General features: G+C 39.3%; 1 protein-coding gene across 1 annotated transcript; it reads right to left on the bottom strand.

Annotated features, from left to right (window-relative positions):
* Positions 1 to 10,093: 10,093 nt before the first annotated feature.
* Positions 10,094 to 19,577, bottom strand: LOC140928076 (purine nucleoside phosphorylase-like). Its single transcript, XM_073377796.1, has 6 exons — positions 19,450 to 19,577; positions 17,332 to 17,513; positions 16,130 to 16,233; positions 14,583 to 14,758; positions 13,140 to 13,311; positions 10,094 to 10,650 (listed from the first exon to the last, which is right to left on the bottom strand). The coding sequence occupies exons 1-6, from the start codon at positions 19,470 to 19,472 to the stop codon at positions 10,432 to 10,434; spliced, it is 876 nt and encodes a 291-aa protein (XP_073233897.1). The 5' UTR covers positions 19,473 to 19,577; the 3' UTR covers positions 10,094 to 10,431.
* Positions 19,578 to 22,134: the final 2,557 nt, after the last annotated feature.

Below are 22,134 nucleotides of genomic sequence, written 5' to 3'. Positions count from 1 at the left end.
ATCGTCTGTTAACCCCCACACGATTGATGGGGAGCTTAATAGAGACGGGGGCTTATTTAGAGGGGTGGGGCTTATCTGATTTAGCGACGATGGTGGTATCAGTTCTCCATAAAAACTACAATGCGAAGTGGAAAAGCTCAAGTACAAGAAATTGAATTTTATTAAGTCGATGATCAGAAACAAATCTGAACTTCCAACACCTCAATAAATTATTCATGATCAGTCCCAATGAAGTGTTTGATTAACACAGTATATCATTCATTACTAGTAAAGAATAAAAAGGGGGAGGGGAAGGCAGGGCTTAAAAGAGAGATGGGAGGGGGGGGGGGCTATTAACTTTCTTCCCTTGAATGGGGGGGGGGGGGGCTTATTTGAGAGAGAAGGGTTAATGGAGGATTTACAGTAGTAAAATGATGCACAAGTGATAAGAGGACAAATGACCCCCAATATTGCGGAAGTTTGATAGAGAGCTTTCATTAAACGCGTTGATTTTTATTAAGACCACTTCAAATATTTGCTAGGCAATAACTACTTTGCAATAACGGGAATTTAACTTGACAATCTCATTCAGAGGTTTTATGGGCACATTCTTCGGTACATACATAAAACTTTAATTGGCTCTTAAAAATACTCTCTCTTTCATGGACAATGTATCCAGACTGCTCGGAGGGACGAGTCTCCTGTGAATGTGATGTGGACGCTCGTCAGTAAATTAGAATTAGGCTCCTAATAGAGAAATCTAGGTATGGCTTGGCTAACCCTTGAAAAAGAATATACCAAACAAGAACACTTTTACAGCGGCGTTCATTTCAGTCCCGCTTGCTTGGAGATTAGATCGAGAAATGAGGAGGCGATTAACTTTACACGAAACAGGATTCGCTAAAGGTTTTTTACTTCCTACTTTATCGTCGTCGATCCTTTTTAATTTGTTTCTGAATTGATTTAGTACGCGTGTTAGCGACGACCCGAAATACGTCTGCGGTCGCAGGCTATACTAGTGTATAAATACACGAAAATTCAAGGGTCTCGATTCCAGAGAAATGACATCATTGCCAGAGATCAAAGAAGTGATTTACATGGCGCTTCATTTCAATCCTCGCCGCAAATAAACCGCATGCCCATCACAAGACCCATTTGTATACAAGGAAAGTTTACTGACACCTGAACATCGCGGTTTTGTTAATTAAGATTCTTATTTTTTTTCCGACCACTCAGTAGTGTTCACTTGTTCCAAAGTAATCAACGCTTTGAAGCGATAGAATTCGTGGACTGACACGTATCGGAAAAGCTCTAAATTTCTTTCTTCGCAAATCATGCGTGGGTTCGATCACGCAACGATTCTTATTCCCAGTTTCCACGGTCTCTGCTAGGAACGCCTGGCACAATGATTCCCCTTTTGTGTCCTAAATACGAAGAAAACGTGTTGCAGATTATGAGTCTCGCTGCTTACGCAAGCGAGACTAAAAAGACAACAAACTAAGAGCTATAATTATGATTTTCATTGTGATAAAGAAGTTGGCATAGAATGCTGCACTCTTTTATTTTGTTTAATATGAATGACTTCTTAGGCACAGCTCTCCGTCGGTGATACCTGAATAGGTGTAAAATTGACTTTCCATCCTGACCACCTTAGTCTAAGTTTCACTACCATGAACAAGTTTAGTCTAATGACCTGCGAATACAGCCGTTAATCTCTCCTCGCTCGTCGATCGTCTTAACTAGGTCTATCCAAATATTTCCAATTATTACCAGACATGAACGAGTTAGTTCTGCCGCAGTCAATCCAACTCCCTTCGTCCGCGATAAAGCACAGACAGGAAATTTACAACATTTTCGATTTTTTTTTAGTGTGATAAAGAATAAAACTGAAAGAATTCTGTGGTTAAAAGTTCATGAATACACAGTTCAAGAGGGTCTGGAGGGGGGGGGGGGGGGGTGGGGCAAATGTCAGTTGTCAGTTAAAATTTTGGCTATTTGTCAGTTGTCAGTTAAGTTTTAGGCTTTTTGTCAGTTGTCAGCTAAATGGTTAATAATGATTAACGTATGAAATTCATTTGTATATTTTTGTTGCGAAATTAAGCCTAAAAAGGCGCATATGATGTAAAATAAAAATTAAATTCGAAAACTGATGCAACAGTACCTTAATTTTTATCAGTTTTGCTATTGTGGGCATTTCAAGTGGCCCTCCATTTCTCAAGTCTTCTGTTACTCTCCTTCGCTTAAACGTTTTTGCTGGGCAGAGTCCAACATTTCCAACCATTAAGCCAATCAGAATTTATACCTTCAGAATATTCACTTGGGACGTAGATCGTAAGAAAGACCAAGATAGACCGTATCTGAATCATCTCGGTAAAAACTCAGGGGCACCGAACGTCAATTTTTGGAAAATATCTGTTCGGAAGACGATCTGAGATCTAGAATTTTTGGAACATTTGTTGTAAAATTTCTTGCTCGCTGGCCTCTCCTAGGATTTTCGAACATCTAGAAAATTGCACATTTTTAACGGATTTTTACCCTTAAAAGGTCACCTAGAATTTTCGGGAGCCTTTTTTCTGGGTGGGATTTTGAAAGGTAAGTTTTGATCCCTATAATTTTCAGATCACTAGACTTTCAGCTGGGAAATCCGAACAGATGAAAAATTTTTAGGGGATAAAGATATGCCTATATTTACGGTTTAAATACTAAAATACGTTCAACAATGCTATGTTTAGGTGGTTTTGAACTATTTTCTCGTTGGGTGCTCCTGAAAACTTGCAATTGTCTTTGTAACGCCCTAATTAGCAGCCGCGGTATGCTGGCGCGTTCTCGGAGGAGCGTAAATTTGAGATCATACAACAAATGCATATGGTACATGACACACGTGGGTTTTACACATGGTTGTGGCTAGATGGAATCCCTCAGAAGGAAGTGATCGAGGACGACTAGAAACGAGAGTTGCTTCGGCGATCTTCGGCTCGTGCGTTGAGTTGGTTTCAAATTAAGCCGAGTGGCTCTGGGGACGAGAATGATCGCGATTTAGGTCTTAAAATAGCCCCTTTTGTCTGGTATTCGATTATGCTCTCAAGTTCCCGTCTTTTCTTTTCTTTTCTTTCTTATAACCAGGGACGAAGTCTGTGTTGATTGATCTGCAAGATGTGCATTGAATTTCGAGAGAAAAAAAAAATATCGAGTCTGCAATGTACCTCGGGGTTCTTTTGTCTCCATGTAAATCGTCCTTGTTCAGGGTTTTTTATTATCCAGACATCAATTAGGTCTAAGTCTCCACAGTAGCTATTTATGACTTCCAACGATTTTTTGTGGGCTTTTGCAAGGCCACCTTTTCAATCTTTCTCAACATCCAGTACTAAATTATAGTCTCCGTTAATGAATGATTTTCCAGTAATGTGAGACTTAGTTATGCGCACAGGATTATGGGATCTCCAGGGGGCAAACATTGCAAGTCGCTACAAAGAAAAGTATCGCTTGGAGCTGTTTCTCCGTTAAAAGCAGTGTCTTTGGACAGAGAATGCCGCATTTTGCCTTGATTTTATGAGAAGCGGAGGTGACTAATGTTGTTGCTTTAAAATGGTAAGTTTTTGTGGGATCAATGCTATGAAATCCATCGATAAACACTCCTTGAGTAAGGTCGACTGTGAAATTTCTCTAATGGTCTCGAACTATATAGTCAAAAAGGAAAGGTAAGTTTCAGCACACAGTTACTAACTTAGGTATAAATACCGGAGCGGGGAATGCGGACTCATTTAAGCCTTTCCAGTTGTACTTACATGTGCTCATATTTACAACGAGTGTAATTACGCTCCGCTCTGCGGCGATCACAATGCTGTGCCGGTTTGTGACAACGATCAAAGGTTTAGGTAAGCTTATGTATTGTCGAATTTGATAGATATTAACTTTAAAAACAAAAACAACTTCCCCGCATTAGTATATTGATTTCTTCTCGCTTAAAAAAATACAAGCGAAATGTTTTGTCATGATCCAGAGCGCCAATGAGTTCTAATACCTTTTCCAATCATTTTTAGGGAAGATATAGAATCTCAGAATTTCGCACATCAACTTGGTATTTATCCCGGGGGGGGGGGGGGGGGGGTACTGCCATATATGGGCTATATAGGTATGTGCCGCTGTGAAGGGTATGGTTTTCAAGCAGTTTACTCTAGGATATGGTATATAAATCAGAGCGTTTGGCTCTAGAATAGGGTATCATTTTTCAGGAAACTGATCAGTTGGTTGAAGATTTTATCTAGACTAGGTACACAGCTACTCTAGGATAGGGGGATTTGGGGAGTTTACTCTAGTATAGGGTAGCAAAATTCAGCTGAACTAGCTCTGGTAAAGGTTAAGGGTTCCAGTTTCCCAGCGGCACATCCCCACACAGAAATTCCTAAAGTGCCCCCCCCCCCCCGGGGTATTTATTAACACACTCTGACTGCTTTTGGATCGAAAATCTTACTCTTTGGTACGATTTCTGCCTCATCTACTTAGGGTTAAATACCATGTACTTTCCATGAAATATTTCGTAGATGTCACTTTGTTTATACCAAAGTAAAGGTGGATTTTTTATTTTTATGGCCACGTACATACCTATGATTGTTGTCTTGTTATAACCCGCACAGCGCCGCACACAGCTCATCGCGGCCGAGCGTAGTTACACTCGTCGTAAATATCACTACACGTAATTATAACTTAAACGCTTAAATGAGCCAATCCCCCTACGTGTATGCCTAAATTTGCACGATATATTTCGAGACCTTTTCTTCATGAAGATCACTGTGTAAAATTTCACCCTCAACCTCACGCAAGGAGTGTTTATCGATAGAATTTATCGCATTAATCACACAGAAACTTAAAATTTCAACGCCCCAACATTAGTCACCTCCGTTTCTCATAAAATCGCGGCAAAATGCGGCATTCTCTGTCCAAACACAACGCTTTTAACTGATTAACAACTCCACGCCATACATTTCTTTGTAACGACTCGCAATGTTTGCCCCCTGGCGATCCCAGAATCCTGTGCGCAAAACATGGGTCTCCGATTACTGGAAAATCATTCATAGACCATTTTACAGTTGTGGACTTAGTACCCTAGCCTTCGAGTGAATGTGAGGCTAAGGTTGACCTTGTTTTGATACAAGCCTCATTTACTTTGTTATGGAAATTGTCCTTGACAAATACTAATTACCATAAGAACAGGGAGGTTTGTATCGAAACAGGGTCACCTCCAGCCTCGCTTCCATCCATAACTGTAAAATGGCCTATCAATTATGACCTCATCGCACTTAATATCTGCTACAGCGCTCAAAAACTGAGGTAAAAAAGTTGGATCATCATTGAGAAGGAGCGTATAAATTTACCAAGGTTAATTGTTTCCCGTTAATTGTTTCCTGTAAGTCACAGTTTGTAAAGCGTTCCCAGGGTCGCAGTATGCTCTCCTGATTTTAAAGGTGAAAGTATTGTTAAACAATATGATTGAAAACCTGCCTTTTTACCAGAGCAGCAGTTGAAAAGGGCCTGATAACCCCATTCAGCTCGTCAGTCATCCATATAATTTTCAATGCAATGAGCTTCTTGAATAAACTACATTGCCAGTTGTTTTTTCCGCAACCAATTAAAGAATTCCCGTCGCTTGATTCTGTCTCCTAATCCCCTGGCATTAATTAAACCAGTTTTAAGATCCATTTCTTTTGTTGCTGCAACGAAAAAAGAATCTGACAACTTTCATCCAAAGAATAATAGCATGAGAGATTATTCCGATTTGTGCAGGTGAGATATAGAGTATCGGTTTAATATAAAAGGTCTAAAATGGAAATATTTCAAACCACGGAAAGTAAAGCAAAATAGAAAAAAAAAAAAACAACAACAACGAAAAAACACAAATTCAAAGACTAAGTTAAAATGTTCCCTTGCGGAGGTGGTCGCTTTGCATCTCTAAGGGGTAACTAGCCGCCAAAAAAAAAAAAGAATATTAAATTTGTCCTAGTATAACATTTATGAGACTTGGTTTGGCGAAAGTGCAAAATTACAGTCTACGATTCTATTTTTGTAATATTCATCTTTGAATAAAAATGTCAAAATACAAGGAATGATATCTCTGAATGAACACCAAATGTTGAGAGCAAAATTATTATCTAATGATAATCTTTGTTCAGTTTATTATCAACGCTATTCAGTTCGCGGCCGGGAATCGATTCTACTCCAATTTACTCCTAATTCTCCTTCTCCTTTTCTTTTTTAATATTGCTTTTTGGACCGTGAGGTTATTGAAATTATGTGCTCACTTCATTTGCTGTATTACTTCCCAAAATTTTTAATTATGTTAAGACCGCTTTTTATGTACAAATACATGTGATTTTACAGTGAAAGGACTCTGGACTAAACTCTTCTGAATTGATGTTTTACTATACAAAAACAAAACAAGCCAAGGAACCTCAAAAAATTTTTTTCTCTTTTAAACTTTATTAAATTCCACACTTGGAAAAATATTTCATGTTAATCAGCCGAGGAGGACTTGCGTTACGGCGTATCCAAAGTTGGTAAGGAAATCATAAAGGGACGAAAAATCATGTGATTTTTGTAAGAAAAGCAAGTCAAGTGAAAACGAAGTGTTGTTGGGTTTATACAAAACATAGACCTCCGGTCCATGGACCACCACAGCATGGACTACCCCTGTGGACCATCCCTAATTTTATAAGATGAATTTTTCAAGAGGTCAGAAATGGATTTTAGGAACCTTAAATTGGTAAAACTGCTGTCATTTTATATTAACAGGGTTATGGGCTCCTCATATTATACACCTGTTTAAATTTCCTTGATCGAATTCCATTTAGTCTGGTGAAGGAGTAGCAAATTATATTGTTGGGAGAAATTAGCCTCACTGAGCAGACGTTTTTTTGGGGGTCATCGCTTTGCATACCCTTCCCAGAGTTCCCTTCCCTTCGCTTACTAGCCCATAGAATCGTTTATTTAGAATCCTGCTCCGGGATCAAGCATAAAATGACGTGCATATAACTGTTGTGTCCGCAAAGCTTGTCAGACGTCTGACCAACCACATTGTTTTAAAATTTGCAGGTCATTTTGAGCTTGATCTGTAAGCAGGATTCAATACGTTTGCTGATAAATATTTTTTTCTGAGGGTTATCAAGGGAAAGATAGTCTGACGGAGGGTACTCAATCATCATGCGCTACCTGTCGTCACGCAACGCTTCGGCCCTACCTCCCCCCCTTCAAATATTGTTACTCGTTCACCAGACCAGCTAACCCAACCTATTGCATTCATGGTGTTCAGGAAAAATTGGACCAAGTGTATATGAGGGGTCTTTAATCCGGATAATAGTTATATACAATTTATCGACACAGATTCGTCCATTCAAGGTTCTTAAAACTCGTTTAGAACTTCAGTAAAATTCATCTTCAATAATTAGGGGTGGTCCACAGGGGGTAGTCCATGGACTTGGGGTCCATGATGGGGTCCATGGACTAGGTCCACTGGGGTGGTCCATGGACCGGGGATCCATCTTTTGTATACCTCCGCTTTTCGGTACAACACATAATTCACGTCAAAAGTCACGTGTGATTTTGACTGCGCGATTTTTTGCGCGAAACAAGACGCTGTGGGATCGTAGACTCGGGCGTCATTGCATATAATTATTATGGATCGTGCTAGTAAAAGTAGCATACAGTATTAACGCTACTAGCAGTGCCCGATTAACAATGCTTGTTTTTGAAAATTATGCAAAATAATACAGAAACTATTCTTCTACTTTTTACTTTAAATTTGGTAAAAATACTTATTAATGACGATTAATGCAAAAAAAACGACAAATAACGAGAGGATAAATAGACACGCAAAAGTTTGAAAGAAGACAAATCCATTTTTAAGTGAAGTTTTCACGACTATCGTCATCGTGATAACTTAAGCATCCCTAATTCACGACATTAGGGAGCTTCAGCAACGACGACGGCGACGGCCACGAGAACGGCACGTTTGCAGAGAACTTGACCACAAGACAACCCTTTTTTCTTTTCCTGACCTTTGATAACCTGCAGACACAGACGTAATTCCAGTCGTCACTTCTGGAGAGAAACGACGACCGGAAATACGTCTGTGTCCGTAGGCTAGAACTTTGATACAGTCCTTTAAAATTCAACCCCTGAAAAATTCGCCAACATTTGACGAATTGAACAAGATGGAACAAGCGCGATTAAGTTTGAAGCAGCGCGGACGCACTTTTAAACTGACGTTTTCGGAGCCGTCGCCGTCGCCGTCGTTGTTGCTTAAGCTCTCTATTGTTAAAGCGGTTGGAGAGAATCGACTTGGAATAGAATGGCGAAAGATCGCACGGATTTCAATAAAGGGGAGGGCGGAGGGCTACATCCCTGATCCGACTTCGGATAAACAAAACGTCACGAACTAACTGTATTGTTACCTTGTTCAACGGAAAGAGGCTGACTGATTATGACTAAAACGAAACAATTCACGCTTGTAAACCAGAACCGCGATTTCTTTTGCCGCTTTCCTTTATTTTCGTCGATATCACAATTGCCATTAAAATAACAGTTATTGATGACCGAGTTACATCCATGTATTAGTGATATGATAAAACTTGCATCCAAAAGGAAAAGATATCCTAAAATGTGCGGAAGGTGGTACGATTAATTATACATTCACCATTTTGACATAGAGCATGCACCTTGTTTTTGCATGACCATGGTTTCTAATAGCCCACCTTCGATATATTTAAATTCTAACATGACTCCGAGGTTTTGGGAACAGAAACTGCAATTTTTCTACGACTCCATTGTCGCGCAATCCCCAGAAGAGACTTGAGCACAAAGACAACCATACCAAATATAGAAAAATGACCAGAAAGCCTCAGAGTCATTTTAGAATTTTAATATATCGAACGTGGGCTACTTCTCCTGGATATTACAGTCGTCCCGCGAGAAATCGAAAACAAAGGCTATCCAGGACTCGGATGGGTAAAAAGGGTGCATTGTGTTCTCTGTGAAAAAGGTAAATATCCGGGTTAATACCTCATAATTATTAATAATTCTTACTTATTATAAATATTGCAGTTGAAAAACTATGTACCAAAACCCGTTATTTTATACCACAACATTGAAATTGGCTACAAGGAAAATTCTAAAAAGGTTCCACTTAAATAAACAATTAATACTTTTATTATAAGTGCTAGTTCATCATAAGAAGCCTGAGAAAACAGCCGACATTTTGAGACGCCACCACTGTTTCACTGCGAAATTACAAGCTCATACGAAACCTCCTATATTCATGTGTGACTTAGTGCCTCTAAATGCTTAAAATATATCACGTTCCCGATGAATAACGATACAAAATAGGTAGAAATATCCAAAACACCTTTTAAATACGTTGATCATTCATTTAAGAATTTTTACACCCATGACAAGAAAAATTTGACAACAAATATTACACACCTCAAAATGTAGTCAAATGACATAATTTGGCCTGATGGCTCTCTTAATAAATTTCCCCTCCTTCCTCGCATTTACCAGAAATCAGAGCCTCAAGTTAACCAAATCAGTTGAATGTACTGAACATTTCGCGGAAATTCGGAAACGAAGATAAAATTACAAAAAAATATAGTAGTCTTCATCAAGGCCATCTCCACACGTATCCCGATGTTTTTGAAACCGGAGAATTTTTTCTTCCTTTTTCGAAAACATACGCGTATTCCAATCGTTTTCGCCCATCCACAAGAAAACGCGTATACGATGGAAATTCGATAGCGTCATTTACAGGGCATGCGCTGTATGATGTATGACATTACTCGTTTTCGCCGTTTTTTTAAGCCGGCTTTTTTTTTTTTTAAAAAAAAAACCTGCCATCTGGGGACCGTTTGGTGCCGGTTACCAGGGTTCGTACTCTTTTGAGCTCGTCATATCCCATGGCTCCTTCCATGACCTTTTCAAGTTTTCCAAGACCTTAGGATTAATTAGCTGTCACTTTAAAAAATTTTCAAAATTTCCCTTGTTTTGGGGTATTTTTTGACCTTTAAAAGTTCAACAGACACAAACGTTGCAGTCCACCAAAATGTGTTACTCCTCTCTATCTAACAGTACATTGTCCTTGCTTTGTCATCTACAGTTGACTGAACTACCAAGCAAAACTTTAATTTTCCATGACTTTCCAGGCCTGGAAAATTAAATTCTTAAATTCCATGACTTTCCCGGTTTTTCATGAGCTGTACGAACCTTGGTTTACGTGTGGACGGGAGGCTAAGACGGAGAAAAAATATATCTCCGTTTCAAAAATATCCAGATACCAGTGGACGAAGCCTTAGTAAGTAATCAAGGCGCGTTTTCCAGGAAATCACGAATATAGAAAATTAACCATCACCCAGTGAACATTACATAGAGTGCTAACGAAAAGTTAATGGCCTGGCAAATTTAGCTAATTTAGATTTTCCCTACAATAGCAGAGACCAGGGTTTTCATGTCAACAGACCGTTTTCTGCCCGCTTCAAGAACTTCTTCATGGTTGGCAGGAGTGACGTCATCTCCATAACCCATGACGGCAATATTAGTGATCAGAGAGAATCCTAAAACTTTAATCCCAGAATGCCTTGCAACCACCACTTCATGAACCGTGCTCATTCCAACAGCATCTACACCAAGCTGAAAAGAGTTTCATTACTCGTTTTGACTCTTTAAACCTAATATCAGAATTCAAATTCTAATTGGCTCCCCTTTGTACATTTCCTATATAAGAGCTGGAGAGAAGTTGTTTAAATATCATGCAAATTCACCTTGTGTGAATTGTCCTGAATTCTCATTTCCTCTCTTTTTATGAGGGATTGATGTTACAAGGAGACATGATTATTATAGCGCTCTGGCGGCTTGAAGGGAAAAGGAAGGAGAGCTTGCAACTACGTCTCTGGAATTGAATTATCTGCATCGAAAAAGTCGATGCGAAATGCTGATTGGCGGAGATGACTTAAGTAAAGACGTTATTACCCTTGGCAAGTGTTTTTCAATGCTTATTTACATTCGCGCTCGTTTCCGCTTCGCGCTTATTGGTGGAAATCTGACAGCTCAGTTGACGGGAAGCCATAGGGGAATGGAATGGAATTCAAATTCCAGAGACGTAAAGTGGACCTCAATTTTACGAACCTCTATATAGTCTGACGAAATCCTCGGTATAACGAACGATATTCTTTACCCTCCTAAAAGTAAAATCTGTGAAAAAGAACCTCGATATAACGAAACCTCGGTGTAACGAACACATTCTGCAAGTCCCTTGGCCGTTCGTTATATCGGGGTTTCACTGTTTAGTAGTAAGCTCTCCTTCCTTTGCCCGCCTTGCCGCCAGAGCGCCCCGGAGAGCTTGCACGCAGGCTAGGAGACATTTGATGCTAATCGAACTTGGGAGGTAATGGGATAAACCAAATCAAATACCATAAATAATCTTATAGACACCCGGCGCGTTTATTTTTTATTTTAGGGGTCCAAGATGGGGCGCCTAATAGATAGGTGAGGTATTTATTTTCATAACTGTAACGAGCTAAGCTTAAGCTGATCGGAATATGCCGTCCACCAACTGATATACGTCTCAACCTCGATGCTACAATCCTCTTTGAGGGCGATTGTGTACTCTTCTTCAGTCTTTTCTTACTCTAAACTTGACATTGAACGAGATACAATACGGGGCCCTTAATTCAGCTATCCTACAACGCGCAAACCCTGGTTTTGCTTTCAGTTTTGCTTTCAGCCTTTGTTTTCAGTTAATGTTTTTTCATGTACATTGCGTCAAACAAATTAAGGTTGGTAATGAAAGGCAATGAACTTGAACTCTGAATAGCTTCTTTGACAACATGCAAGTTTATCACAGTACAGAGTAACCGTTGAATGTTGGTCGTTGACAAAACTTGCGCAATTTTTACAACCCTTATTAAGCGGACACTTGGGAAGGTCCCGAAGGTGTCCGCTTAATAGAGGTTTCACTGTATTTGTTGGTATTTTGGAGTAATTGTCGTGGGGGGCGTCTATTAGACGACGGAGGGGGGGGGGGGGGGAAGGGTGTTTGAGCCAATTGAAGGGGCCCTTAATTCAGTTATTCAGAACACAGGCAACGACCAATCACGGTACACCTAGCATTTGCTTCATTGTATTAATAGACATACTTTGGCCTGTATTTCTATTTACACAAGTGACAATGCTAAATTCTGCTCATCTGGCTGGCAAGAAAAACTTTACACCAAAGGACATAAGTGTAACGAAGCTAGAATCCCGGCAAATGCATTTTGCCTGCAGAGGAAGGCTTTACTCCTGATTACATGTGATAAACCTGGAGTCCGATTGCCGAATTCGAATTTATTTCTGCAGGCGATTTCACAACGGACGAAACATTATCAATACGGCGAAAAGCGAAATAGTCGGATGTTTTATTGCTTAGTCTTCTTCCGTAGGACAAGGTTTCGACTTTTTGGCTTTGGTGAATACCCGCCATTTACATGTAACAGTGACGTAAATTTAGTCAACAGGGAGGCAAATTTTTATTTTCTGAAGTTGGTACCTTTTCGTCCTTACTTAGCTTCTGCATGGTTAAAACACAACATGAAGACTTGACGTTTTGCAGAAGAAATCAACAGATAAATTGATCAGTCTGCCATTGTGAACGAATTTGCTGGGGAATTGAAAGTTTTGTTTTGCCGACCCTTGAAAAAATATCCACAATGTTCGGTCCTGGACCCATGGCCCGATACTGAACTCAAATTTTGCAATGCTCATTAAGAAAACCTTACATAAAAGAAAAGCAACATTTCACTACAATACTAGTCACAAATCTTGAAACACTTGTGTGATTTTTCCCTTCCCTAATGTTGATTTGGGTATTGCAGTCATCTCAGTGCTCCAAAATACGCGTGGCTCAACACTGGGGAGGGAGAGGGGCACATTTTAGTGAGAACAAAGGTGAGAAGAGTGAATATAACAAATTTTCGAAAAAATTCAAGAAAAACGGCTTTTGTTTCAACGGTTTGTGACGAGTTTTGTAGCTAATCTGTAGGTTGTATAATTAGCTGTATGCGCTTAGCCAACGAGAGGACACTGACAGATAGTGAGTACAATGTAATTACAAAAATATTTATTAGGTTTGTTTTTCTCACCATGTTCAGGAAACGACATTCAGCAGGGGTCTCAAATGCAGGTCCAACCTGAGCGCAATATACTCCTTCTTGTAAAAAGCTGTCAAAACCCAATTCTTTAGCTGTCTCCTGGGCAGTTTTGACAAGAGATCGGTCATAAGCATCAGACAGAGCTGGAAATCTGGTACCAAACCTTTAAATGACAAAAGTAAACCATTGTTAAGATAAACCAATGAACAGCTTCTTAGAGTGGAACATTATACTCCATATTTCTGTTGCTATACATGTACACTGTGCTGGTGAACCAATCTTGAGTTAAAAATCACTCGTGCCAGAAGATTTCAAAATGAGGAAGTAAACAATGTGATTAATCGGAAAAAGTTGGGATGCCAGGCAGAACAGTTGGGGTCCCAAGTGGAACAGTTCAGTTGGGATTCAATTAGCATGACAGTAGAGACTTTTAGATTCTAAGACAAGGACGACTACGAGAACTAGATTTCCCATTACTAAGTAGTGTACGCGCGTGAACCAGCATCATTTTGGCAAGAAAATGTGATAGAGTGGCTGGGATCATTCTACTATGAGTTTAAACCAGAACGTTGTAGTGGTGGAAACAAGTTTTATCATCTTTTTGCGATAAGGAGTGAGCTTTTATAACCTCCTTCACTAAAAACAGCTGTGTTAATTTTTCTGGTGCCTACAGTTTTTTTAGAATATGCGAAGAAAAACGTAAATGTCTCTATTTAGGATACCAGGGCTGGACAGCTACATGTAGGATGCTGGGTGGGACAGTTGGGATACTGGGTGAGACAGAAGGAATGCTGCCTGGGACAGTTGGGATGCTGAGCAGGATAGCTGGGATGCTCTGGGTGGGAAAGTTGGGATGCTGAGTGGGACAATTGAGATGCTGGGTGGGACAGTTGGGATGCTGGCTCCTGGCTGGGACAGTAAGGATGGCTTGGACTGTTGGGATGCTGAGCAGTACAGCTGGGATGCTCTGGGTGGGAAAGTTGGGATGCTAGGTAGGACAGTTGAGATGCTGGGTGAGATGGTTAGAATGCCAGGGATGGGCAATTAGGATGCTGAATTTGTATATTATACAAATGAACAAATGCATGGCAAAGTATAGAATGTTGTATCGTATAAATGAAAAGATGCACGCCCATCGCATACCTACCTGCATCATGGGTAACCGTGAAAAATAGTGAAGTGCACTTTGCTGCTTGCACTACTTTACAGGCACTTCATTCAAATAATTTGACACAAATAAATTTTACAACGCAGCAGCATTAAAATCCCCAACAAGCATGACTGAAGATTTGAAGTCAGGATGGCAAAGAAACAAATCCAGCTAGTGGTGAAAGTGGGACTTGAGTCTGCTGCCTTTTGGATCGCAATACCAATGTGCCGACCACTCAGCCAAGTTACCCCTTTTAGTCCTGTTAATTTTTAGTACTTAATTACCTCTCATCATTCAGACCCCTTAATGGACTCTCTCCAGTCAGTCCCGCCAGATTGATATGGTCCTTGACTATCATTATATCACCCACATTGTACTTCTGATTGAGTCCTCCAGCAGCATTGGTGACAATAAGAGTCTTGACTCCAAGGTGACTCATAACTCGCACAGGAAGAGTGATCTGTTTTAAGTTACCCAGAAGTAATAATTAGTTTCAGTTGTCACTATTATGATGTGACATTTATAGATAACTGATACAAAACATACAGTCAGGGCTGGGAGGCCAGGGAATTTTCTGTGGCTATTATGAACATGACCCCCATCTACTTTTGTAGGAAAATAGAAGGGAAATACAGTAGAACCAAACAAAATCCCTAGCTGTTGATTCCCCACCTACTTGTGCCATTAGCGTGACATCTTGAAATTTTAACGACAGTGCTGTACAGTGGAGTCTCCATTCAGGGGATGCCCCGGGAATCAAGAAAAGTGTCCCCTGAATAGAGGTGTCTCTTCCATAGAGATGACTGATACAAAGATTACACAGGGGAGCCTCCATTTATGGGACATCCCTGGGACAAGAACAGGTATCACCTGAATAGAAATAATCCTCTGAATAAATATCCGGGGGGGGGGGGGGGCGAATGCCATATATGGGCTACAGCTGTATATAGGTATGTGCCGCTGCGAAGGGTATGGTTTTCAAGCAGTTTACTCTAGGATACGGTATATAAATCAGGGCGTTTGGGTCTAGAATAGGGTATCATTTTTCAGGGAACTGATCAGTTGGTTGAAGATTTTATCTAGACTAGGGATTGTGATATAATGTTTTGTTTTGGCTAGACAACTGTGTTACTGACCTCAGTAGTTTCTGGAAAACAGCTTCTCTAGAATAGGGGGGATTTGGGGAGTTTACTTTAGTATAGGGAAGCAAAATTCAGCTGAACTAGCTCTGGTATAGGTTAAGGGTTCCAGGGACCCAGCAGCACATCCCCACCCAGAAAATCCTAAAGTACCCCCCGCGGGATAAAGATACAGTCAAACCCTACTTTACAGACACCCACTTAATACACACACCTTGTTATTACGTTTTCTCTAAACTCAACCCGCTTAATATGGACACCCTGTTAATGCAGACACTTTCTACGGCCCCCTCAGTGTCCGTATTAATGGGGTTTCACTGTAACTGATACAAAAATATTATACAATGGACCCACCATTCAGGGGACACCCTTGGAGCCAGGATAGGTGTCCCCTAAAAGGAAGCTTTTTTTGGGGGGGGAGAGGGGCAGAGTTTCTGTCCCTTTAATGGAGGTAAAAAAAAGGCAATGCAGCCCATTAAAAGTGCCATTTTCCCAAACAAGGTTTCATTTTACCAGTTTTTGTCACACTCTTTAATCATGGATTGCAACTTTCATACTGCTCCCTTATGTTTTGAAAATTGTTTTTTAACATTTTGTGTGGTTGTTTGAAACCTAAAAGTTACTTACTAAATTTATAACACCAAAAACTTACGAGATTATACAATGAAAAGTAAAATGGGTCTAACTATTACCTGCCCAACTGTGTAGCCCTCGTATAGATGGGTGCGGCCTTGCATCATTATCACTGTTTTGCCATTAAGAACACCTAACACAAGCTTTCCTACATGGCCATGAACTAATAATAAACACAGGATAGAGTGGATTCCAAAGGAAAGAATTACACTTAAACACAACAGTGTACTACATAATATAAATTTTACTACTCATTCAAAATTTTTACCCTTTCTGATTGGCTCAAATCCCACACCTGATTCTTCATAACCAGCTACCATTGACCAAATTAATTAGGAAGACGTTTGTGATATACAGAAAATGACATCAATAGTACAGAATAATTGCCAGAAAAAGGGATGGCAAACGAGAAGCCCTGGCCATGGAGAAGGTTGCGTTGACGGTTTTGGTAGAACAAGACAAAATGGCAGAGCATTTCACACATTTTGCGAAGCAGATGAAAAGATGAAAGGTCTGAACTAGAGTATACTGCCTAAAACCTTGCAAGAACAGCAAAAACACAGCGCAATGGGTGAAATCTGCCAACTGAAAAGTATAGATCTTCAGTCTAGACTAAACATCCCTTTATATCCTGAACTTGCTGAGAAGCAGGCAAAGACAAAAACTAAATAACAATCATTCAAGGAAAGAAGTTTTTTTATTGCTTTTTTTTAAACTAGGAATTAGTTTGAATGAACAATATTGGATTTGGCTTTCATTAGACTTTCTAAAAGTCCTTTATTTTTTTCCTGGTTGGTTACCTATGACATTTTAAGGGAATTTCATACCTGTTTGGTGTGAAATTCACCAATTGAAAATCTTACCAGTGACATCATGACAATTGACCAATAAGACAGTGAGTGATATTTCACACCGCTCATGACACAGCATATATAAGTCAATCAATTTTTTCCCGTGTGAATTCATAACATGATTCAAATCCATTTTGGCGAAACAGGTCGACCTTGAGACTTCATCACTCACTTGGCTGCCGCGCAACCTCATGCATTGAAACTTTTAAGCACTATTAGAGGTCGACTTGTAGCAAGACTATACACAGTGTTGTAGGCTTCTGTATCATATGATCTGAAGATTATGCAGATCTTGGAGGGTGTCGGTCAATCTCCATACTAAGCCTTATCTCCAATAGTTGCTAATTTTTTAACACATTTTTAGTGCAAATTTGATTAAATCACAGGAGAGATTACATTAAACTTTGTACCTGTACTTCTTGGAAACTGCTTGATCTTCTCATAGGGTATATCATCTTTTTCGCCAACAATGTCTCCCAGCGATGACAGACCTGAACCACAAATGATGCCAATGGTAGGACGATGCTTAGTTTGATTCAAAATAGTTTTGCAGATCTCCTCAACCTCATTATAGTCATGACTGTAATCATGTCTACAAAAAAGGGAAACATCAGCATTTCCTTAGTTAGACAGAAAAATGACAAACTATTCTAAAGTCATCTTGCTTACAGTCATAAATGGCAGATTTTTGTCTGACACAGGGTGTTCAGGATGATATGGAAAGATATCCCATAGGCATGAAGGTTGTCAACTAAGATTTCAATTTGCCAAGTATTATGCTATTTAAGTAGACAGCGAACTGAACATTTCCTTTGTTCTATAACCTTTTGGTTCACTTTGAAAGGGGTCGTGCTTATAGTAGCCACGGGAAATCCACTTTACCCAGCAGATAATCTCTCATGCAACCATTTTTTTCTTGTCACATTATCATTCCCCTCCCCAAGAAATGGCTGCTTACATTATTTTGAACCACATTTCTTTCCCAATGTTGGCCAATCACAGCTCTGTTCCATTTTCAGAAACTATTTCACACCAAATTATTCTTTCAATTATACCGTCAAATCATAGCTTGCATTTTATCTGTCGTGTGTGGTGTTCATCGAATTGTCTCTTATGGAACTATTATTTTCTGTTCTTACTTGCAACAAGTTGACAACCAGTATCCATGCCAAGAATTGAATTTGACATTCACTTAATGCTGATTATATATGTTTCCCTTACTTGCAATTTCAATTTCTTTGGTTTAAAAAAACGTGACCTTTAAAATAATATTACATGGTCTGCCTTTTAAACTGTAAAGCAACAGGACTTGATGAACAAAGCTAATAATCTGATAACAATCAGATGTTTCCTGCCAAACACTATTTCGGTAATGAAACATATGTTACAGGTCAAAATTAAATTCAGGTTAAAATGTTTTAACCTAGGTTGATTCTCTATTTCCTTTGTCTCTTCGCCCTAATTATTCGATGAAGGAAATTGAGAATCAAGGTATGGATATTTCTAGTATATACACATTTTAACTGTATCTTTTATTAGCTGTTTAAGTGGACATGCTTTGTTTAATGTTGTGTCAAAACATCACTGCAATCCAACTTAGTAGCTGGTTTAACAGATACAAAATGTTTAGTCCCAGAAAACATCCATGCATTCGCCCCCCTCCCCTCCCCTCACCCCAACACACATACGTAGAAGGCATCAGAAACTCTAGTGGGGGATTGAGGGCCGATCTCAAAGACTCAGAAATTTAAACCAATGTCTCTCAAGCTGTATTGGAAAGGGTTTATGCATTTTTAATATACATGCATAGGATATGACTTGTTATGTTATAACATGAAAACAAAATATTTATAATTTCTTTAGAAAAATAGTCATATGAGTGACTCTTTGGTCCCTATAAAGATTGATTGAGGGATGATAGTAGGCTTACATTGGAAGACATAATTTTATCAAAGACAAATACATTACATATACATGTACTCCAGGAACAATATTTCACGTTTCCCAATTAATGAGGACAACTGCTGTGAAAGTCACTATAACCCGATTTCATTTATTCTCAAATTTGTTGTTGTCTCAACAGCAAATCGTAGTTGAGCCGCGTAGGAAAGCTTTTCTTTGCGCTTGTATATGTACGTCAGACTTGGAATAAACTTTACAAACAGAGTCTCTTGCAAGAGGAAAAACAAAAGGTCAGCTCATCGAAGATAATTAAGGGTGGACATACCCCAGGAGCAAAGCTCATATGAACAGTCGGCTTATTGCAGCCAGTGCAATTTTTTAACCAATTTACATGCATTTTTGTTTATTAAGGTAAACAACCCTGAATAAGGATATTAATGAATTTCCAACTTAGTGCTAGTCAGTCGTAGATCATGGCGGATCTATTCGTAACGAACAGAAACAAGAAGTAATGCAATTCGACAAGGGATTAAAGCTTGGCCTGCTTTACTTTGGGAACGTGTCGAGAATGCGAGAAGATTAGAATGGTCTAAATTAACCTACTTTTTTATGAGAAATCAACTTACCTTCGGTCTGAATTCTCTGACATATTGATCCTCAGCTAACAAGGACTATTGGAGCGATCACAACTAAATTCACAACCTGAATAGACGAGAAACCATTCGTTTGGCCTCTGCTATAAACTGTCCCGGCGCGTCGTGACCTGAGTAAATCTTGTAGCTAATGCCATATTAGGTAATCTTGGGGGTGTGTGCGTGTCAACAGAAAATGCAGTTGGCGCGTGTGAAAAGAACCAGAAGTTTGCCAAAAACTCTTTACGAGCATTTTGGGGTTTTAACCAAGCAAGATCGATCAACATTTTAAACAGAGTTTGACTAGGAGATTGCTAATTTACATCACAAGAAAATTCTGAAAGATAAGAGGGGGTCAAGATTATTTTCTAGTTATTACTGGGAAAAAAGAGGAGAGATTGGGGCGGGGATGCCGTGATCGACCGTTTTTGGTGTCCGTGAATCGTGAAGTACTGATAAACTATTCCGTGAATCGTGATTGAAGTGCAACCCGTGAAACCTGAACTATCAAAAGGCTCGATTATTAACACGTACACTGAAGATCAATCGAAGAAAATAAATCGTTAATTTGGCCAAACGACCTTAACTAGCATACAGGTGGCTTGACTTAACTTTCGAGCCTTTTGATGTAACTTCACACTTCAGTGCGCTCAGACTCATCAATGGCTTCCCTAGAGAATTTGTAGCCGTGTAACGTTTTTCATAAGGTTCGTAAAATTCTAGTTAACTTGCTAAAATATAATCGAAGCACTCTGTTTTACAAAATGGGACTAACGTAACGTTTTTTGACATTTTGTTTTGTACGACCATTATTTTTGAGCAAGCGCGAAAACGTAAATATTTGATTCGTAACTCGTGAAACGCATGACTCGTGATGAGACCCCTCTTTCCCTCCCCCCCCCCCGGTTCATTGTTAGTGACAATAACTGTTTTCACTGTGGAGTTTCAAGCATTAGTTTCAACCATTTTTTCTGTAACCCGTCACCCATAACGACCAGGGTCTTGTTTCTCCTTTCCAATATCCGACTGCCTGATTTAACTTAATAAAGGAAATGTTTCAAGAGGCCAAAGGTGCTCGCGGCACCTCCTGCATACTGTATGCTGTGCCTTAACCCTCTTTCTTTTTGTTATGATCCCAGAAAAATTTCGTTATTATTGGTAACAGGATGACGACAAGAGTGTAAATCCAATCTTTGGAGAGACTCCTCGTTAACACCTGAACCAAGCAAAATGGACTGTGCGGAGCTTCGTCCCTCGTACTTCTCTTGACTCAATGGCCATTGACAGCTGCGACAGCTAATTTTTGCACAAGGATAGAAATAAATAAAAAAATTGTGTGAACTCATCTTTTCTCAGTGTCGTTTTGCACCCGAGAACGGTAGGGGGTACTTGGGTTAATTTTGGCTAGGTATGTGCCACTAGTCTCTCAGAACCCCCACTCCTTGATTATAGTCTATTCTGTGGCTAAATATAGGCCCCAGCTTAGTCACCTTTGAGAAAATGTGCGTCCCATATTTGTAATTCTATCTTAAATAAACCCCATTATAGTCAATCTAGTCGTGCTAATGCGACCCCATCCAGCGGCACATCCCCATTAACCTATACAAGGAAGAACCTCCCCACCCCCAAATACGGGGTTTGTCGATGTTTCTAGTGACTCTGTTTCTTGATATAGTGGGCTCCATGCTTCTGAAATTTCTATTTTACTTTCCGTTTTGATTTACGTGAATGGCCACTTTAATTTAACTCTGCGTGTGTGCCAAGGAGGGTGACAATCGTATTAATAAACCTAAGTTCATTTCAAAGTGAGTGTTTCTAGGTGGTGTTGTTGTTGTTGTGCTTTGTTTTGTTGTTGTTGTTGTTTTTTTTTCTTGTTTTTGTTTTATTAGTTTCTTAGATGATTTTTCTATCTTTCTCTCTTTTAATAATAATGTTTATTGAATCACAAGATGCTTAGCCCCCAAAGAACTAAACAAACAAACAAAATTCAGTAGGTCGTACGCGTGATCTTATTTTAACCTCTGACTTGAATTAGGCAGTAGTGAAAGTTGCTTAAGTTTAACGGTCGGTTTTTGAATTTGATGAAAAATATATGGATATATAACCATTTCAAGCAACAACAAACGTCTAATTTACATATTTTTCTTTGGAGATAACAGGGAGTTTTTAATTCTGGCATGCTTGTAAATACACTCAATAAACAATGTTGTGTTGAACTCACTGCAGGTGGCCCGTAAATCATACGCTAAGTAATGATCAGTTTGTGCAGGGTTTCAGGAAAGAGGCCGCCGTCAGGTTATGAAACTGCGATTTCAAAGCTAGCTTTTTGTTATTTAATTTAAGCTTGAGTTTAAACCTTTTTTTGATGCATTAATTGTTGTTTCCATCAAGTAGCCGATATAATTACTTTGGTTATCTACACCGTACATATTTTATGAAGGACACCAAACATTTGAGTTATTGGACGAAATGCCAATTTATTTCGCGCTGTTCGAAAGAATGAGCAAAGAATAACACTGATTTTGTTATTTATTATTATTATTATTATTATTATTATTGTTATTTGGTTTGTTTGTTTGTTTTCTTCTATTTTGGCTTCTGTCGCTTTCTGTTGCAGTTTTTATAAAACGTAAGATACATACCGGTTTGTGAATTTATTACCCGGTTGCTCTTAACAAC

This window comes from Porites lutea, chromosome 2, assembly GCF_958299795.1.
Source record: "Porites lutea chromosome 2, jaPorLute2.1, whole genome shotgun sequence".
Taxonomy (NCBI): Eukaryota; Metazoa; Cnidaria; class Anthozoa; order Scleractinia; family Poritidae; genus Porites; species Porites lutea.
The sequence above is the reverse complement of the archived record's forward strand: the minus strand, read 5'-3'. Positions and strand labels throughout refer to the sequence as shown.

Bases quoted from the DNA above. Each gene is read 5' to 3' on its own strand.
- LOC140928076 (XM_073377796.1), bottom strand. From the start codon at position 19,472: ATGTCAGAGAATTCAGACCGAAG. The intron at 17,514-19,449 runs GTAAGTTGATTT...CCTTTTTTGTAG, and splicing joins TCAGAGAATTCAGACCGAAG to ACATGATTACAGTCATGACT. The intron at 13,312-14,582 runs GTAATTAAGTAC...TGTCATTTAAAG, and splicing joins AGGGGTCTGAATGATGAGAG to GTTTGGTACCAGATTTCCAG.